At 38.4% G+C, this 18,920-nt stretch overlaps 1 protein-coding gene across 1 annotated transcript in view; it reads right to left on the bottom strand.

Moving 5' to 3' along the window:
* The window catches only part of CDH12 (cadherin 12), a 165,799-nt gene that overhangs the window by 27,295 nt on the left and 119,584 nt on the right, over positions 1-18,920 (bottom strand). The window contains exon 6 of the mRNA XM_075495640.1: positions 14,039-14,292. Coding sequence (XP_075351755.1) covers positions 14,039-14,292 — 254 coding nt within the window. The remainder of the gene's footprint in view (positions 1-14,038; positions 14,293-18,920) is intronic.

Below are 18,920 nucleotides of genomic sequence, written 5' to 3'. Positions count from 1 at the left end.
ATGCAGAATAGACATTTCCTCAAAAGTTCCTGTTAATTTTCTTAGTTTAAGAGGGACAAATAACCCAGTTGATAGAGGTCTTTTATAAAAATATCTCAACTTGTCTCAACTCACACTTTGCTGACGTAAAGCACATTCCTTACTCTGGTACCTAGTGAGATAGAACACTGATTTTTGGGAGAAAAATGTTGCAAAGAAAGGTGAGGGATGAAACAACAATTTGCTGTAATGTGATAGATCACTATTTGTGTACGTGACCTTAAATTGTTTAAACCGTGTTCACTTGAAGTTTTATTTAAATATTGAACTGCAGGTAAATGAAATTCAGAGTTTATGCCAACTTGGGACAGTTAAATACCACCCATCATATCAGAAATAATAAACGGGAACCTAAAATTTAGAAACATAAATGAAAGATAATAAGATTCATTTGGAAATTGTGATCACTTAGGATTTTTTGTAATTCCAATACATATATAATTAAATAAACGAAAGAAACATGTAAAGCAGGAGTGACAAAAGGGGTGAGGGACTAGAAGAATACAAATGAGACTTTAGGTGTGATTTGACTACCTGAAAGTCCAAAGGAATTTTCATGAGTAGAATAATCATGTGTTGTGGCTGGAAATTAATAGATTACTGCATATAAACAGGTGTTGAGAAAACAACACTTCTACAACAGAATTTTGTCCTGGGCATCACATCACTAGATAGATATCAACAAATTGGAGGGATTTTACAGAAGAGCAAGGAAAACTGTCTTGGGTCTAGGCATCGTGAATTATAAGGAAAGATTAAAAGAACTAAGGTATGTTTAGCTTGGATAAGAGATGACAAAAGGGAGACATGATAATGGTCTACAGATAGCTGAAGGACTTACACACTGAGAAAGGAAAGGTATTATTTTGTTCAGCACAGAGAAGCAGAGGAGCAAAATTAAGAAAGGGAAAATTTATGTTATGTAGCAAAATCTTTCTGGCAGTGATGTATATTATGCTGCACACAAGAGGAATGATACAAGTTCTGTCACTTGGTACCGCAAAGCTAAGCTGGGTAAAGTAATGGAGGCTGCTCAGTAAGGGAAATTTCTAGAAAGATGGACAGAATAATCCTATTAATCCCTGTAAAGCTAAACTGATACATAACAAGAAACAGTATCTTCATGCCAATGACACTCAGTTACAAATCTGCTCTAAGGTGCAGTTCCAAATATTTCAAAATATAACCATAAAAGGTTGGGGTTTTTTTTAAGATTGCAGTTATTAAAAAGTAGAGAAACAGAAAAATCACTACTACAATACGAAACAAGAAATTCAGACTTCAAGTAAGCCTGAGATTAAAATGTTAGAGAATGTAATGTGTTGAAGCATGCAAACCACTTTGTGTCCTCCAAAATCCCATCCTGCCATTGAAATTTCCTTCCTGCAATTCCTAAGATGATCCATATACTGAGTTATTGTTGTGTAAAATTAAAAAAAAATCGTATCACCATGTGTACATACACACATACTTGAAACACTAAGTCAGTTCTTTATTGCTCTTCTCAAATGTAAGTGCTGATTCTGCTGATTACTGTTGATTACTGAAGAATCTTCTGCTGATTACTGAAGTATCTTCCATTCCAGTTAAGACTGAGGAGTCATTGCCATGATTTTTCTAAAGGTGCAATCAAGAATTTTCAAAGCAAGTCTTCTGTAGACTATGCATGCTTAGAGAAGCCATGAAGTTCAAACAAGTATAATTAGATGTAATGTAACATTTTATTTTCCTGTGCTAAATGATACGGTCATCTGAGTTATCATCTGCTTTTAGGGCTAAATAGGATAGTTAGATTTCCAGTCTTCCTTGGGGCTGCAGCACTTGAATCAGTATTAAGTTACTATAGTTACTTTTTCATACCTTTGTTTGATTTAAAGATTACCCTTGATTCTGAGTCTTGTGGTTTGCTATTAATTTAAAAATGCTGTCTCACAAGGTTTTACAAGAGGAGCAATGGTAAATATCCTTTTTTCTTTTCTGTGCAGCATGTTAATAGGAAATAAGGTGTAATGCACTACTTGCCTAACAGCAGACAAGTCTTTTGCATATCATTCACCTTGTCCTGTGGTAATACAACCAAAAGGTTCCTCCTCATATTTCTTTAAGTGCCCTTTACACTATACAACCCAGCAACTGTTGTGCTGTATGTACACAAAGTATTAGTTATATCAAAGATTAGATGTATGTAATAAAATAAAAATACTTTTTCTTGAATAAAACCATTAATATCGAAAATTAATTTCTTAATATAATGAAAAGAAATAGGATCTCTCTTGTGCAGAACTCCTAGTTTTAATACCTTGGTTTTAATACTGTGATATTCTGCTTAGAGGAAGTAAATCCAGTCAAACTTATCTACTGTCATATAAAAACATAATCTGATATATTCATAGTAAGAGTTATTAGAAAAATATAATGCTAATAACAGCAAAATAACATTTGAAGTTTTGCTCTAAAATTTTCCTGTCATTAAGCAAAAAATGTAAGGGATGTGGTAATGTTCCAAAGTGGCAGATGCTGTTCTGCTAGGTTGCCTTTTTTTGTTTATATGTTTAAATAATTTATTAAGCCATCTCCCTTAATGGGAGCAGAAGCTTTCTGTACCTTTGCTGAATATCTTCAGAACACTGCTGAGGTGTTAGATGTCAAACCAAAAGAAACCTTGACTGGTTTGCTGTCAGATCTTATCCTTTGGGTAATCCCATGGATACCAGCTGGATCCCAGAAGAGCCTTACCCATGCAGTTACATAATAATCTCAGTGCTTAATTTTTTAATTTTTTTCCCCAGGGGGTTATTAGGCATGAAAAAAAAAAAAGCCAAACAAAAAAACCCCAACAAACAAAAAACAAACCCTAACTGAAATGTGAAAAGGAACCTGTGCAACCATTCAGTACTATCTAACTATTGCCATTAAATCTTAACATAATATCTCTCCTAACTGCTGAGTCAGACACAATCACAGAAGGGCTTCTGCTGCTGTTTCAAGTTAAGTGGTTATCACCTACCCTCACCTCACCCCCTGCTTCCAATCAGTATTAGTCCTACAGTTCTCCCAAATGCGATTTTCTTTTAAAATTAAATGGGCCAGTTTGTAAAGAAGTAGTTTGGTTTCAGCTGTTTTCTAACCTAACCTGTTTCACAAATTGGGTTGCACTTGCAGAACTGATGCCGATAACCCTCTCACGGGTGATGCTTTGAAATGAGCATCTCAAGGTTGCATATTCAGATGCAACCAAAAAATGAACAGCCAATGTAGTTGGTCTAACTTGCTCTAAGTACCTTTACTGCCATATAATCACACAAAAACAACAAGGTGAGGGTAGGTAGAAAGGTCTTAGTGGCATTGCTTTGTTCACAGGTAGCAAAAACTAGAGATGCCTGTGTGGGTGATGCCATATAAGTGGCAGAATTGTCTTCCATATTATACCACCTCACACTTGCCACACTTAAAAATAGATACGTCCCCCAATTTACTGATATATTAAAATACTTCTGACAGTTTTACCATAACCTATCTTTGATCATTCCACTCAAAATACCATATTTCTTTATGATTTTGTAGAGATTTTCGAAGATACTTAGCACTGATGTAAAGCTATTGTAATAGTCCAAGCTGTGTGTTTTTGAACATCCCACTGAAGTAATGTATCTAGTTTTTTAGTGGAAGGATAGCTTTGTATTTGTTAAAATATTTGGGCTTAAAAAGCAGAAAAAAATTGAATTATTTTGATAGAAGCCCAAATAAGTTGTTGTACTCCTCTGTGCCCTTTTCCTAAGCAGTTCAGCAGTATAATTTCTCGGACTGATATCCTGTGAGCAGTACTTCAGCCTTCCCAGAATGAATCTTGTCTATACTGCACATCAGGTAGTGATGCTTTAGAGAAGGACAGATGGAATTGCTACACTTTGGAGAAGGAGCAAACAATTCTTGTCAGAATGTCCCATGCCTATCATCTTCACACCTTTCATATAACACACAATCTTCCCCATGGAAAAAATAGCACAGTTTGAGTCTTCTGCATACTACATGACTGGGTTCACAGTCCTTCATACATGGCTGCATACTTCTGCATTTTTAATCAGGAGGGTGAAGGATTAGTGATTTTAGCAGTCGGTAGTTACCTGATCTGGAATGAGTAATTTCAGTGCAAACAAATTATACTTTGCTCCTTTGGAGAAAATCGACCATTATGCGGAATTAATTGACAGGGAAGCAGTGGCTGCAGACAGCCAGACTCTTAACGATGGGTCTGAGTCAAGCAAGGGAAGCTGTTAAACTTTTCATAAGCCTTATAAATCTTACATAAGAATTTTAGTAAAACATGCTAGGCAATATAGGAAATAAAATGTGCTGCAGTTCATTTATCAGCCCTTGCAAACTGCCACTTCTGCCTGTCTACGAATTCCTGTGCTTCCTCCCCCCTCTCCCTTTAAAGGTTTTGTTGATTTGCTTATCAAACCCTTTAGTCAGCTCCACTGTCTGCTCTGCATTTCTCATTACCAGCCTAGTATCTTATCAAAAGCCGTTGTCATTTGGAAAATGCATTGTTTTTATTCAGTTTTAACATCATTTTTCCTGCCTCATTGAGCAGGCAGAACTGCAAGACAGCCAGGCAGAGAGAAAGCTTTGTCCTGTAGTTTAATTAAGTCTCAGTTGTTTGGGCTGTGAGCAGCAGTAGAAGGCATGTTGGATTTAATCCCCTCGCTCCAGGCTTAGCAGTCAATATTGCTATGGTGAGAAAGCAGTAGAGCACTTTCTCTACCAGCACCACAAATTATAGGCCCTGAACACCATTTCACTCTGATTTTGAACGTGTACATTTGCCCTCTGCACTGCTGCCCATGGTTTGTTCTTTCCACCTTCATTCTGCCCATAGCATGAATGACCCACCACCTGCCTGCACCAAGGCAGCCAGGCACTGGAGGATGCATCTCACATTTGGTGAAGAGGAGAGCAGAGCTCCTGCTTTGCTGGTTTTAGGTGGGGAAAGGGCATGCTGGGATGGGTGTCTGGATGTGTATCAGTATCTCTATCAATAGGCAGAGTGAGTCTAGAAAGACAGGGAGCAAATGAGTCTGAGTAGACCCCCCCAACCCTTAAGAAAGCTGAGAGGGGGAAAACAGATGCAATGACTCCGTCAGATATTCAGCCTCAGGAGAAAGTTGAAACTTTATTTTGTAGTTGTGTGCAAGTGACCTAAACACCACAGAATACGACAGAGATGCTTCCTGGGCCTCCGTTCCCATGCCTGGCCTGAAATGCTTTGTCTTCTGATAAAGTGCTAAGGCAATAAGTAGCATAGCTGATATAGAGGACAGCAGGCCTCGTGGCATAAATTCAACAGGAATAATCTTTGATTGCTTTGCTTTTGCATCATGTAAATATTAGCTCTGTTCTATATCTTTTGGATACTAAAATCTGAACAAATATCTCATATTTTTCCCCAGAAAAAAGCTGAAGTAAAATGCTGATGCTGAGACAATCAAAGAAAAAGCAAATAACAGCAATCGTGCTGACTCTAGAGAAAACTGCAGCACACAGTAGAGGATTTATCGCTTGCTTAGACCCTCAGCTGGGACTCACTTGGATTGTCAGCTGGATCTGCAAGAGGAAACACTCAGTGAAGTCAGGAATTGGAGGCTGCATTGTTGCTTTGAAGCTGGTTTGGTGAAGTACTTATAAAGTAAGAGATTATTCAGGACAGCTGTGACACTGCAGGAGCTGCTGTGTTTTCCTTTTTAATTTCTGCTCCCCAATCCCCTGCATGTATAAAGGAATCCAGAATCTGCAGAGATCAATATAATAAGTATGGAGTCACCTTTTCAAAGGTTTTTACGAATTTCATGAGGGACTCGGGCAAAAGTTGCTGGATAAGCACTTCCTTGCTCCCCCTTGCATGCTGATGGTCTGACCTGAGCCAAGTCAGGTTCCTTCATTTGCCTCTAAAATTGCTTCTTTCCTCCTACCTGAGCTGGAATTTCTGTGCTGTGTTTCCTCCACACTATTTTCAGATTTACTGCCTAAATTAATCTGTTATTATTAATCTGTAGACTTATTATTTACATGACTACTGACAGCAGTCTTTTTAATTATTTTCTTTAGTGTTTGCACATACTGAACCTCAGCATTGTATTTAGATTATCTTTGCTCTTTTTTCACATCCAGCTATCTTAGATGATCCTGTGCCTGTGTCGCAGAATCACAGAAGGGTTGAGGTTGGAAGGGACCTCTGGAGGTCATGTGGTCCAAACCTCCTGCTCAAGCAGGGCCACCTGGACCCAGTTGCCCAGGAGCATGTCCAGATGTTTTTTAATATCTCCACCGAGGGAGACTCCACCACCTCCCTGGACAACCTGTGCCAGTGCTCAGTCACTCTCACAGTTCACAAAGTGTTTCTTGATGTTCAGAGGGAACCTCCTGTGTTTCAGTTTGTGCCCATTGCCTCTGGTCCTGCCACTGAGCACCACTGAAAAAAATTCTGGCTATTCCCCTTTGCACCCTCCCTTCAGGTATTTATATGCATTGCTAAGATCCCCCTGAACTTTCCCTTCTCCAGGCTGAACAGTCCCAGCTCTCAGCCTTTCCTCACAGAAGGGATACTCCAGTCCCTTCATCATCTTCGTGGCCCTTTGCTGGACTCTCTCGAGTATGCCCATATCTCTCTTGTACTCAGGAGCCCAGAACTGGACACAGTAAAAGTAGAAGTATCTGAGATCTGTCTGCATCTACAGTCAGGATGTGACTGAAACTTCCAAACGCATAGATCCCAAAAAGTGTATAACACTCAAAAACCTTGTTGTTTAAACATTAACAAGCCTGCATGCAAAAAAAACCCCATTACCAAATACATAAGAAACTCTATATGCAATAATTATTCAAACATAATAATAAACTTGAACATTTTAGGACAGGAAAGTAAAGCCAATGTTTACAAACAGACCTAAAGGAGAAATTCAGACTGAAAGGACTTGAAATCTGACTAGGTTGCAATGGTTAAAATAGTTATTCTTCTGGAAAGGGACATAAAATCTTTAATTAAAAATGTTGAGAAGCTTAATTTTATACTAGGAAGATGGTTTCAGGTTTGACTTTGTGTACCACTGTGCGGAATAAACAACTAACATGCTTCCCTGTAGCACATGAGTTTTTCTTATGGTTGGTTTAAGTCCTGACCCTTTGTAATCCTCTTAGTGTCAAGCCCTGAGAGGTTCACAGCTTGAGGTGATATGGCTGCAGCATTAAACCTCTGTTTTATTCTCACAATTGCTTTCTAGAACGCTTGAGAAATCTATTACTGGAGAAATTTGGAATAAGAGCCCTTGATCAAAAATCAGGAAGACTATTATTTGAGCTAAAGTAAAATTACAGTGTGTGCCTCTGGGATGTGAACTAGCTTTGTAAAATCACATCACCAGGTGGTACAAGTGCTGTGAAGTAAACCAGAACTATTATGGTCATATTGTTCCTTTCCCCTCACTCTGGCTTCTTAGCTATTCTCAATTAATTTAAAAGCTTTCCCTGCCAAGTTGTTCTTTTCTGCCTTGGAGCTGAATGCACACTTCTTGATTTTCAGTATCCACTTCCCTCACAAACAGGTCATTCACTGAAAGCAGTAGTCCATAAACTTTTTGGATCTACAAATACTTTTAGTTCTAAACTCCTGACTGACATTTTATAGCTTAATATCATTGCATATGCCAACTGAAGAACACTTGCTGTTTTTCACAAGCTTCAGTAAATTGATGAATTACTGACTGTACATAAAGGTTACTGGCCTCTCTCAGTTTTAAATTTTGTTTTCAGTTGCTTTTGACTTGCTGGATTTAAGAAATAATATTTCGTGCTGCAAGTGCTTCCAGGAGTCAATGTAGGAAAATCTATGCATGTCAAATGAATCCTAGCAATCTTTTATTTGGGAAGGTCTGACTTTCCTCTAGCGCAGGCTTTCTGACTTGTGCCAGAAAGTACTCACCTTTACTCCATGTTCCTGCCAGTCCTGTGGGCTTTCGCCCACACAGATCAAAAAGTCAGTCTGCATGTGCTCCAAACTGACAAAGAAGTGTTTTTCAGGTCAAGTCTCTGGCTGTTCCCAGTGACAATACTGCAGCATCACAGAGGGCTAGTGAGTGACAGTACATTTACCTTCCCCACCAAAGAATGGTGTGTGATCCCTTCAGCTTTAAGTCTATAGATTTAACATTAAGGTTAAAACAAATCTGCACTTTTTTTGTAGTGGCTACTTGTAGCAGCTCCAAGCTGATCACTGGAACCAAGGTACCACAGTCCTTGAATTAATACAACTGAGTCACTCGTCAACTGAGCTGTGGTAGCTGTCTGCTTGTATGCACCTAATCCATTGCAAATGTAAAATAAAACATTAATTTAAACTACCATGAAGGGGATTACCATAATAATTTGTTATACACATCTTGCTTCATGGTAAAGGTAAAGCAGAGAGATACTGTCCCTTGTTGTGACTCTGCTGAAGAGCAGGAATTCATTAAGCTGCAAGAAAATAGTTCCTTTTGAAAGACAGTTTATACACAGAAGAGGAAGATTTTTTCTGCCTTGTGTTTGAAGAGAAGTCACCTTTCTGGTCAGTCCCTTAAAACCACCCAGTTGCTGAAGAGGAAGCCAGCTCATTCAAACCTAGAGAATGGCAGAGCAGTGCATGGGATCATATGGGGAGGAACTTACAGGAAGAGGACGATGGAGTGGAGGATGTAATTGCATGAGGTCATGAAGACAAAGTCTAGGAGCCAGAGAAGAAAACAGAGGAAGAGTCAGAAAGTCAGGGAGAAATAGGAGGAGGAAGTAGGAGTTTGTTGCCCTATATCTTTTCTAGCATTGCTGGAAGGTAGGTAGATGGGGATGTTGTTGTGTATATGGTAGCTGAGTGCTCACTGAGCCAAATGAGACTGGAAATTAGGCAGGCTGGTGGGGAAAGAGCAGATATGTCAGCCAAATATACCCTTTGGGATTCAGAGAAAATGTTGGGATAGAAACCCTGTTTCTATAGTTCTAGAAAGAGGATCAAAGTAACTGGAACAAAGAGAAAAAAATATCAAGCCACTGAGATAAAAAAAGTCATCTGTTATCAGCAGAAGAAAGGAAGGCAGTAGAGTGGGACGCCAACAAAGCTAATGGGATGTGGTTCAGGAGGAAAAAGGCAGAAACCAGCTGTGGGAGAAAGAAAGATGGACTGTGAAATAGGAGACTGGTATTAGACTGCCAGAGCATAGGAAATATAAGAAAACAGTGGGCTAGTAGGAGGAATGAAAAAGATAGCAAGGGATCTTCAGCAGGAACTGAGAGGTACTGGTGCAGAGATTTGAATTGGTTAGCCTGGATAAATTAGAATGTGGAACATCTTAAAAGTGGTTGAGGAGACTGGGACTTCAGTAAAAGTCAAGGGATGGTGTAGAGCTAAAATTGCAAGAGAAACAGATAGGAGGTTAACAGAGCAAGCAATGTGCAAAACTCCCCAGAGCAGCTAAAAAGGAACCAAAATTCCTGAGTCCCACCATCTTTCACCTGTGCAAAACCAACTGGCAAAGCATCTTGTTCCCCTCCAGCATGATACCATACACAGAAAAATAGCTATCACTTAATCTGTTATTAAATAAAGAGGCTTGAGGTGCTGGAACTAGATGTCCCAGTCTTTCTATGTATGTATGTAACTGTAAGATACCTTTTGATGTCACAAGATGGGATTTTTCTTTTTGAAGAAAAAGCAAATTCAAAAAGTGTACGCACAAAAAATTCCAGAATAACTATGGGATTAGAAGGTCAAGCACTTTCCTATTAAATACGTAACTTTAATTCATCTTGTTTGTGCTTGTACATTAAGATAAAGTGTCTAAGGACTCAGGAAGAAACCTACTATTTGTATTTTCTCAATCTTTACATGACAAAGTATTGCACTGGGAAAACAGAACCTATCTGTAAAAGTTTCTAGACCACTGTGAACTAGTTCAGAAAATAAATAAGGCTTTTCCTTTGGAAGCACATGCAGGGAATACAGCCTTGTCCCCAAGATACTGAGGGCAGGATTGACCTGTGACTAGTACACATGACCTTTTTCTTTCTTTAATATCACAGTTTCATGACTCTGGACTTGGACAGGAAAATGCACAGTCCCCACAGCTTTCCTGCTTTGAGTGGTTCTTGTGGTTCATAAGGCAAAACTCCTGAGTCAAGCAGAGAATATCCAAAGGGCAGTGCTGTGGCACGGAATATGAAACTCATTGTAATTGGAGTCATAGCTGGGGTTCACATCAGGGGCAAAAATCCTTTCATGCTTTATGCCAGAAGATCATCTCCAAGGAAATCTGACAACTTCAAAGGTGTCAGTGCAAAGTTGTTGAACTTCACACACACTGTTAGATAAAGCTCACTATTCTAGAAAGTATTGTAGATAACTCAGTCTTGCCATCCATTTGCACTTTCTTGTTATTTAGGCAGCTCTGTCTATAACATTCATGCTGTATGGGCATATATAAAAGTGATTTTTAGGAAGTCGTAAAATTCCTTGTACCAGAAGTACAAGGATCTTTACTAAAAACATTTGCATATTTACCAATTACGCACATTGTAATACACTACAACATAGGTGCTTTTTTTTTTTTTCTCCCAGACAGCTTGTAACCATCATAAACTAGAAGAGTCCGAGAAGAACACAAGATCGTTGTTCTTTTCAGAAGTGCTTTGGGATTTTTAATGGCCACAAAGTACATGTTCATCTTAACATTTATGCTGGGCATTTCTTGCAGCACTATGGATAAAATAGGAATAGACAAAATAGTTCTCCTGAGACACATAAACTCCAGATTTAACACAGTTTGAAAATCAGGTGCACTAGGGTAGTGTTCCAAAACAGCTTCAAAGCCAGTCACCCTTGCAGGTGTTGAATACCTGCAGACACTTTTCTCCTTGTGCTTAATTTCCTGCTTCTTACAGAATGTGCACTCTGTGCCATTTCATTTTAACATCTCTAACAAGTATCATCCCACAAAACAAACCTTTTAAATTTCCTGACTTGTCCAAAAACTTGACTCCAGTAACAGGAGAAAAGAGAAAAATAATATAAACCTCAACATTTTCAATGGCTTTCAGCAAAATACTTTTCTTTTTCTACCAGCTGAATCCAGTCTTCATTCTTAGCTGTTATCTCCCCCTTCCTATATGTGTCTAGCATAACAGAGCTAAAGTTTTTGTCCGATAACATGGATTTAGTTGCTGTGACTAGTGCTGCTTCCTTTCATGTGAGCTGTTCTAGCCTGCTTTGCTCTCCAGAGTTTTGCCTTCTGTTGCATACAGTGCAGATTGGTCTTTTATCCCACTCTCTATTGTTTGGCAGACTGTTGATTTTGTTGTTGTTGCAATGGGCATCTTAATGGCCAAACTGCTCTAGGAAAACATTTCAGAGAAAATTAATGAATTTCTAGAGAAACTGTGCCACCCAGCAAATTCTATGGGCTGTTGCCTCAAAGAACATTACTTGCTTTTCCATGTTTGTTCAGAGGGCATATTTACTCAGAAGATGCTCAGACTCCTTCTTTAAAATATGATGAAATTGCTGGAGCCATTCTTTATATCTATGAGACGATCTAGATTTTAAACAGCTGAAAGAGCATAATTGGTTAAGATACATTAAGAAGTTGTAACCACATGCAACTCTTTCAAACTAATTTATGCTTTTCTAACTTCTGGTCATGTACTTTTCAGTTAGAGGTTATAAAACTTATGGAATAATGAACACTAATACATCAGTAACTAATAATTGCATATAATTTCTTTTTCTGCTTGGACTAGTCAGCATTTGGATACAGGTAGGTTCTTCCAGTGCATAAGAGCATGGTCAGATCTCTGATAAATTAGTAAGAATCTTATTGTTAAATTCAAAAAGCTGGAGATCAAGCTGAATACAGAGAATCAAATATATCTTCAGGTAAATAAGAGCCAAGGAAGGCTCTTTTCAGGACGGAAACATGAAAATTGATAGAAATAAGTGATCTTACAGTGCTGTAAGAGAGCTGCATGGAGAGGTTTCCAGCTTAATCTTCTCAGCACGTCAACTGGCTTACTGGAACACATCCCTCTCCTTAAAGCAAAGTATCTCCCTCCAAAGTCCACCAAATTCAGTCTGTGGCTTACTTCTGGGTAGGAACAGGTGCCTTTGAGAAATAGGTAGTACTGGGACATAGTTAATATTTTTCCCATGGCAGGAACCAGCTGGAATCTGTTCATAAAAAGTGACGCTGGGAGCACTTCTGTAGTTTGTCGGTGTAAGGGGTCAGCAAGTAGAGCAGTGAGAGTAAAGCGAAAGGGCATTTTATAATATTCCTGATCTTTTAACTGTAGATGGGTATTTGGACACCCAAGTAATGATTTCAGGGTTAAAAAAGGTAGACATGGACACTTTAAAACAGCTTAGGATTCAATACTACAGTGAGCGCAGTGCATGGAAAAAACATCATGAAACGATTTTTCCTGTGTAGTTGCAAATGTAGGATCAGTAACTAAAGCACTTGAATCTCCTAGGAGGGTTTGTGAAATAAAAAACTCACTGAGGAGTGGTTATACATTCAAATGATTCTGCTGTCATATGAAAAACTGCTCAACAATATGATTAAAGGCTTGCTATCTGGTTGCAAGAGAGTATGCTTTTCAACAGAATATTGACTTCAGTGGGGCTATTTTCATAGCCTACCACCAGGGAAAAAGGTTCCCACTTCAGTCTTTGTTAGTGAAGGTTTTGATCCTTTGTCAGGGAAGGAATATGTCACAGACTCATGAACAAATTTATTTCTGTATTAGAAAAGAATGAAGAATGTATTTTAAAAAAAGTAGTGAAACAAACAACATTAGTAATTGTTTTAAGCATTAATTAACAGTGAATTGACGAAGCAGGAGCTAAACAGTCACTGTTGCATGTTAAATTTTTGCATATGATTACAACATATCATCTAGCATGCTTATTGTACATTTTGTACTGAGTCAAAACACACATGGTTAATAAACATGGATTAAAAAGTCCAAATTAAATTTGTAGTCAAATATGCATGAATGTCTATGCACTTGGTAGACACTAGTGGCATTTCCCTGTTCCATCATAGTCCCATTTGATAAACATTAATATTTAAAGATTGATGACTTCCATTATGTCTGCAATATTGCTCACGAAAGTCTGGGAATAAAAATATTTCCTGAAGTCAGATAGGTCCAGCATGAATTGGAACTGCAAGTATGTGTAATGACTGCCTACATCTTAGAGCGTGTTTGCACAGGAGCTTCCTTATTGGTACACGAGTCTGGTTCACTTTATAGTTTCTAATGTGGCTGGAAATACATCAGCAAAATCAATATATTACCTTTGTATAACAACTCCCCTCTCCCTTGTATTTCAGGAAAAGAAGCTTTACCAGTAAATGAGAGGTTTTGCTGGCAGTTTTGCTGACTTGCGCTGAAGTCTGCTGAACACAGCCATGTTGGTCAGCAATCACGTCCCCACAGCCTTAGCCAAGACAGCTGTAGCAATTATTTATCAAAGCATTTGTTCTTTGCCAGATGTAGAGAGTGGTTATGTGAAAAGGGCGGTGCTCACCGTCACCCATGGAGGTATAACACAGACGTAGCATGTACAACCTCCCTTTTCACTACTGTACTTCAGAGCCGCTTTTGTGGAAGCCCCAGACACCAGGCAAAACAATGTTTTTACTTCCTTAGTCTGAGCACACCATCTCCCAAGTCATGTCAGTGCCTGGTAACTTATATGATCTGTATGAAAAGAAGATGTCAGCACTTAATGTATTTTTCCAGATAACTCACCCAAACTAGCATCTCTTTTTGACGTTTTCCAGAGCAGCAGTTATCTGTTACAGTGACAGACTTGGAACATTTTATATCTTCTTACTAAGCTCTTTGCCACTGAATCTGACTGTCAGCAGCACTTTGGGCTCTCTGAGAGTTCTTGAAGGAAGAAAAACTTTCTTACCTAACTGAGCTGCTGCCAGCATCGAGGTCTTGTGCTGTCACTGCGCCTATAATGGTCCCCACAGGCGTATCCTCATAAACCTCCATAGTGTACATAGGCTTGCTGAAAACCGGAGGTTCATCCATGTCCAACACATTTATCTTCACAGTGGCGGTATCTTTGAATGGACCCACCGAGTGAAATCGATGGTCAAGATGGAGATTGGAGGCCTCGACTTTAAAAGTGTATGCCTTTTTTGTTTCAAAGTCTAATGGCTGTAGAAAGAACAAAAGCAAAACATCAGATTTCACTAAAAATTAAACATTGCAAAATCACTTTGGTAGAATTAATCTGACGTAACTTAAGATGTCATCAGTATAAACGTCAGCTCCTGAGCTAATCATCTAAGCTTGTTTTGCAGTTCATCTCATGCTAAGGTGGTTTCTGAAATAGGCCAGATGAATCATACCCAGGAAATGACTGTTTCACCACATCAACAAAATCAGGATGACTGGCATGGATGTAAACAGTTACACTGTAGATGTCTGAAGTGAAATGAGTGAGATTCGTCTCTTGCAAATGAGCTGTGTGCAGGTTAGCTAGAGATTTGCATTGACAACTCCCATGCACAGGCAATCAGCTGTCTCTAGCTGATCCAGTTCCTTAAACAGATGATTTCCACTTCTTTTAGCAGGGAAAGCTTTCAGAGGACCATGACAATGATGGAAATGAGCCCAAATGAAAACTCTGATATATACCAATAGGTCAAACCAAACTTCAGGTATGTCTTGGAATGTGAATTCAAACTTGATCTGAACCAAGTTTTTCCTGTAAAATGTCTATTTTAGCAGTGAACTGCTATTCACGTCGTATATTTGAGTCATATGTACGTTGAAAAATGAGAATTTGACTCTGCCTTATGATCCTAGGTGTAATCCATAAGGTCTTGAAGGCAGCATAGCAGCTTTTGTGTACCTATCTGGGTTTTTGATGGAAATGCATCCTGTAATCAGATTGTTTTGGTGTGGGTTTCTGTCAATGTACATCAATTTAGTGCCTTTGGTTTTAGAAAAGTAATAATCTCAAAAACCTTAATGCAGTCTTACGTAGTTGAAAAGACACAGAAGCTTTATTTTCAGTCAAAGTGTTTAGCTGTATTGGCTTTCATGTTGTTTTTAATGTTACTGACAAAGTCTTTTCCTGATGTCTGGGTAACACTGGCACCTAGTGGTTTCTGCCTATAATTGTCAAGTTGGAAATTTTCTGATGGGAAAGGATATGCTATCTTGAAAAGAGAGCAGGATCACAAGTGTATAAGCAAGAATATTTCAATGTCTGTTATTTTTTTTCCCCAGCCATCATTACTGCAGTGTTTCCAGTCATTTGTCACAGCTAGGATAGATTTAAATTCTGCCATTTTCTGTCCTTATCACAACAGGACATAATTGGCCAGATGACTGGCTGGTGTAAACTGAAGTAACTCCATTAAAATCAATCGAGTTACCTTGATTTACATTAGCTGAACAGCTAGCATAATGATTTTAAATCCTTATGAAAGACTTTATAATTTTAATAGACCAGATGGTCAGTCTTTTCTGATCTGGGGATTTAAGGTTAGCCATCCAAGTCTATACACGATAGAAATAATCAGGCTTGAAAGCCAAGTACTACTAACCAATCCACGACCACATGCAACCATCCTCCTACAGAAAAAATTCCCAGTAAAAGCCAGTATGAGTTGCACCTTCATGACTGGACAGATGAAAGGAAAAGAAACTAAGGCTAAGAAGAAACAGACAAAATTAAGTGTGGAACTTCTTGTGCCCTAGTGGTGAAACCCTAAGCTGTTACCTTCACTACAAATGGGCATGCTGATTCATTGTTCAAATTGTTGTCACGCTGCCTTTTCAGTTTCTATACTATTCAAGTTGACTGTTATGCATTGCAAAAAAATCTCCACCCAAACAAACACCCCCCCCCCCCCCAACCTCTTCTCCAGCTGATTATATAAACTGTTAACACATTTTCAAAAAATATATTAAGGGTAGAAAACCTGTAGTTTAAAAAACCAGTCTGGAGTGGAAAAAGTCTAAGTATGAGGGGTTAAGCTGAAGATAAATGAGTAAGAGAGAGAAAGCAAGAAATCTAAGCTCTCAGTTAAGTAGCAATTCTAACTGATGCCTTGTATGTATCTTTCATACCCCCAAAATTGCATTAAAACTGTTCAGACTGGCTCCTGTGATGCATGAGTATATTTGCAGATAGATGTGCTAATGGAAAGAGCCATAATCCCTGCGGTCCCTGCAGGCTGTCTTTCACTGAGTTACTTTTCAAGGCAGCAGTGCCAGATCACTGTCCTTGGCCAGTGCCCAGTCACAACTTTCATGATGCAAGGGGAATAGAGTCCTTGTTTGGGGAAGGACAGAAAGAAATAAGATTTCAAGCAATTCTGTGTATTGGTGTGCTCAGGTTGGCATATTTTACAACACAGTTACAGCCATTGCGCAGAAGTCAGATAAAGTGGCTGCATTACTTCTCTCCCTGCAGCATTATGGGACAAGTCTATGGTATATTTTTGAAAAGACAGTTTGACCCCAAGAAAGGAAAATGTTTTCCCACTGTAACCTCAGAGGACCCCATTCTCTCTTTCTGTCCTTCTATGGGTCTGATAATAAATATAGTTAGAGGTTAAACAATATGCGGCTAATGCAAAGAACAGATGGCACTCAAAAGAAGAAGAGACATCGTCTCTGAGCCATCGTCAGAGAAAGAAATCAGTGACAGATTCCCACAAAATAGCAGAATTTAGCCTTTTAATATAAGTGAGGCTAAACTGCAGCTGAAATGTCTGTGGAAAAATGGCAAATGTTGAAAATGGTAAACCTAGTATTTAATTTGAAAAAGAAAAAGATTTTGTACGACATATATCATGCAGCAAAAGAGTATGGTTTCAATGTATTGTGTTTATGGGGAGTCCATGCTACAATCTCCTGATCAGTTCTGGTCTTCCCAGGTCTGAACAGTTGCGCCATATAGATAGCTAGTGGCAGTCTCAAATTTTGGCATTTGTCTGATATGCCTGGAGTCTGCCTGAAAAGAGAAGAATTTAATGATGTTAATTTAAAGATGTTAAAATAACATGTCTTTGTCTTTCTTTTTTTAGTAGATACCACTAAAATCTGTGAAGGAAATGAGTGGTCCACACAATATTTTAGCTGCTTTTTTTTTTTTTTTAAAACATATTTTGCTGTTACATAATAAGTGTCTGACAGTGCTCAGTCCTATTTTTATTTAAAATCTGGAATGCTGGTAAGTGTAGGAACATGACAATGTTTGAATCTTACAGAAAAAAACTGCAAGATTATTGAAACATCTTTCAATTAATCCGATTTTAATGGAATGACTTCATAGAGGTGGGGTTTTTTTAAAATAACCAATAGAAATATTTATTCCTTCTATAAAAATAATTATATTCAGAAAGCTAAGTTTGAATAAGGCTTTTAATTTACAAAAGTTACAAGTTTTTCCACAGTAAACAGCATTTTTGCTAATGTTAAGGCAATGTCTTATTAACTGTGAACTATTCAACAATTAGAGGAGTATTTCTAATTGATATTCTAAGTACCAGTGACAGAATAGATGTATTTGGCCCCCCTGCCAGTTCTTATCTGCCTTTTCCTATGTTGCAGTTACAAGCTGCTCTATATGGTTTCATAGTAAAGCACTATCAGCATATACACAGCTGTGTGCAGCAAAGGCATTCTACAAATCCCCAAATCAAATAATACATACTGACAAATCACTTTATCTTGCCACTCTGGAAGTACCATGAATGGACTTATTTAGTATGACTAGGAAAACACATAAACAGCTCTGTGTTAGAAATAAATATGTTTTGAAATATTACTGTTTCCCATATTCAAGGTAGAAGTTAAGAAATCCTACTATATAGATGTATCTGTATCTAAATTGATATATTAGATAGAGAGATGGATAGATGGATAGATGGGGGAGGGAGAGAGAGAGACAGAATTAAAGAACTGAAAGAAAAAAAAATAGGCTGAAAGATATAATTAATTCTGATGAGAAGCACGGCAAATGTGGGAAAGGAACTATCCTGTCAGTTTACTCTGCTTCACAAAGAGGCAGGACCAGAAACTCCAGAAATTTGTGCTTTTTATCCACACATAAGAGATACAACAGTATTGTGTGTGATACAGGCTTTCATGATCCACACCTACAATGATGGAAAAGCCATATTTTGGGATGAGACTATAAGCCTCAGGACATATGGATAGTTACGGACAGTAGGACTGGATTGAGAGGAAGCATATATTAACTTAGGCTTTTCTTCATACTAGGGTTGTGCAACTGTAGAACAATTCTGTGTCATGTGCCTGTCTCAAAACCTGGCAATGCTTTCCCCTTGAAGATGGGTTGTGCATCTATATATTTTGTGAAATACTGCTATCAGACTATTTGCTGTGCATTGACATGTTTCAGTAATTGCACTTCTGCACTGGATTTTAAATAGCATAAGGAAATAATTGGTCTTATAGAGCAGGTTGGTTTATTAAAGCAAGCTCCAGATCAACCAGGAACATTCATTAATTACAGAGATGACAACGCACAGTGAAAAATGAGATCTGTAGGCCAAATCTACAGAAAGTGCTGTCTATTTGACCAAATCTGAAGTAAGTATTTCAAGATTTGATGGGAAGTGGGCAAAATATATGTATGTTCTGTATCTGGAGAAGGGAAGAAGCTGACCAATGTCAGGGGTTCAGCTGTTTGCTGCTCGCAAGCATCTTACCCATTTCTGCAGGTGCCTTTCACTGTTCCAGGAAAAAGCAAACCCAACAGCTGTATCTGCAAACTGCAGAGACTGAAGATCTCCCCTTCC

The sequence above is a fragment of the Mycteria americana genome, chromosome 2 (assembly GCF_035582795.1).
Source record: "Mycteria americana isolate JAX WOST 10 ecotype Jacksonville Zoo and Gardens chromosome 2, USCA_MyAme_1.0, whole genome shotgun sequence".
Taxonomy (NCBI): domain Eukaryota; kingdom Metazoa; phylum Chordata; class Aves; order Ciconiiformes; family Ciconiidae; genus Mycteria; species Mycteria americana.
The sequence above is the reverse complement of the archived record's forward strand: the minus strand, read 5'-3'. Positions and strand labels throughout refer to the sequence as shown.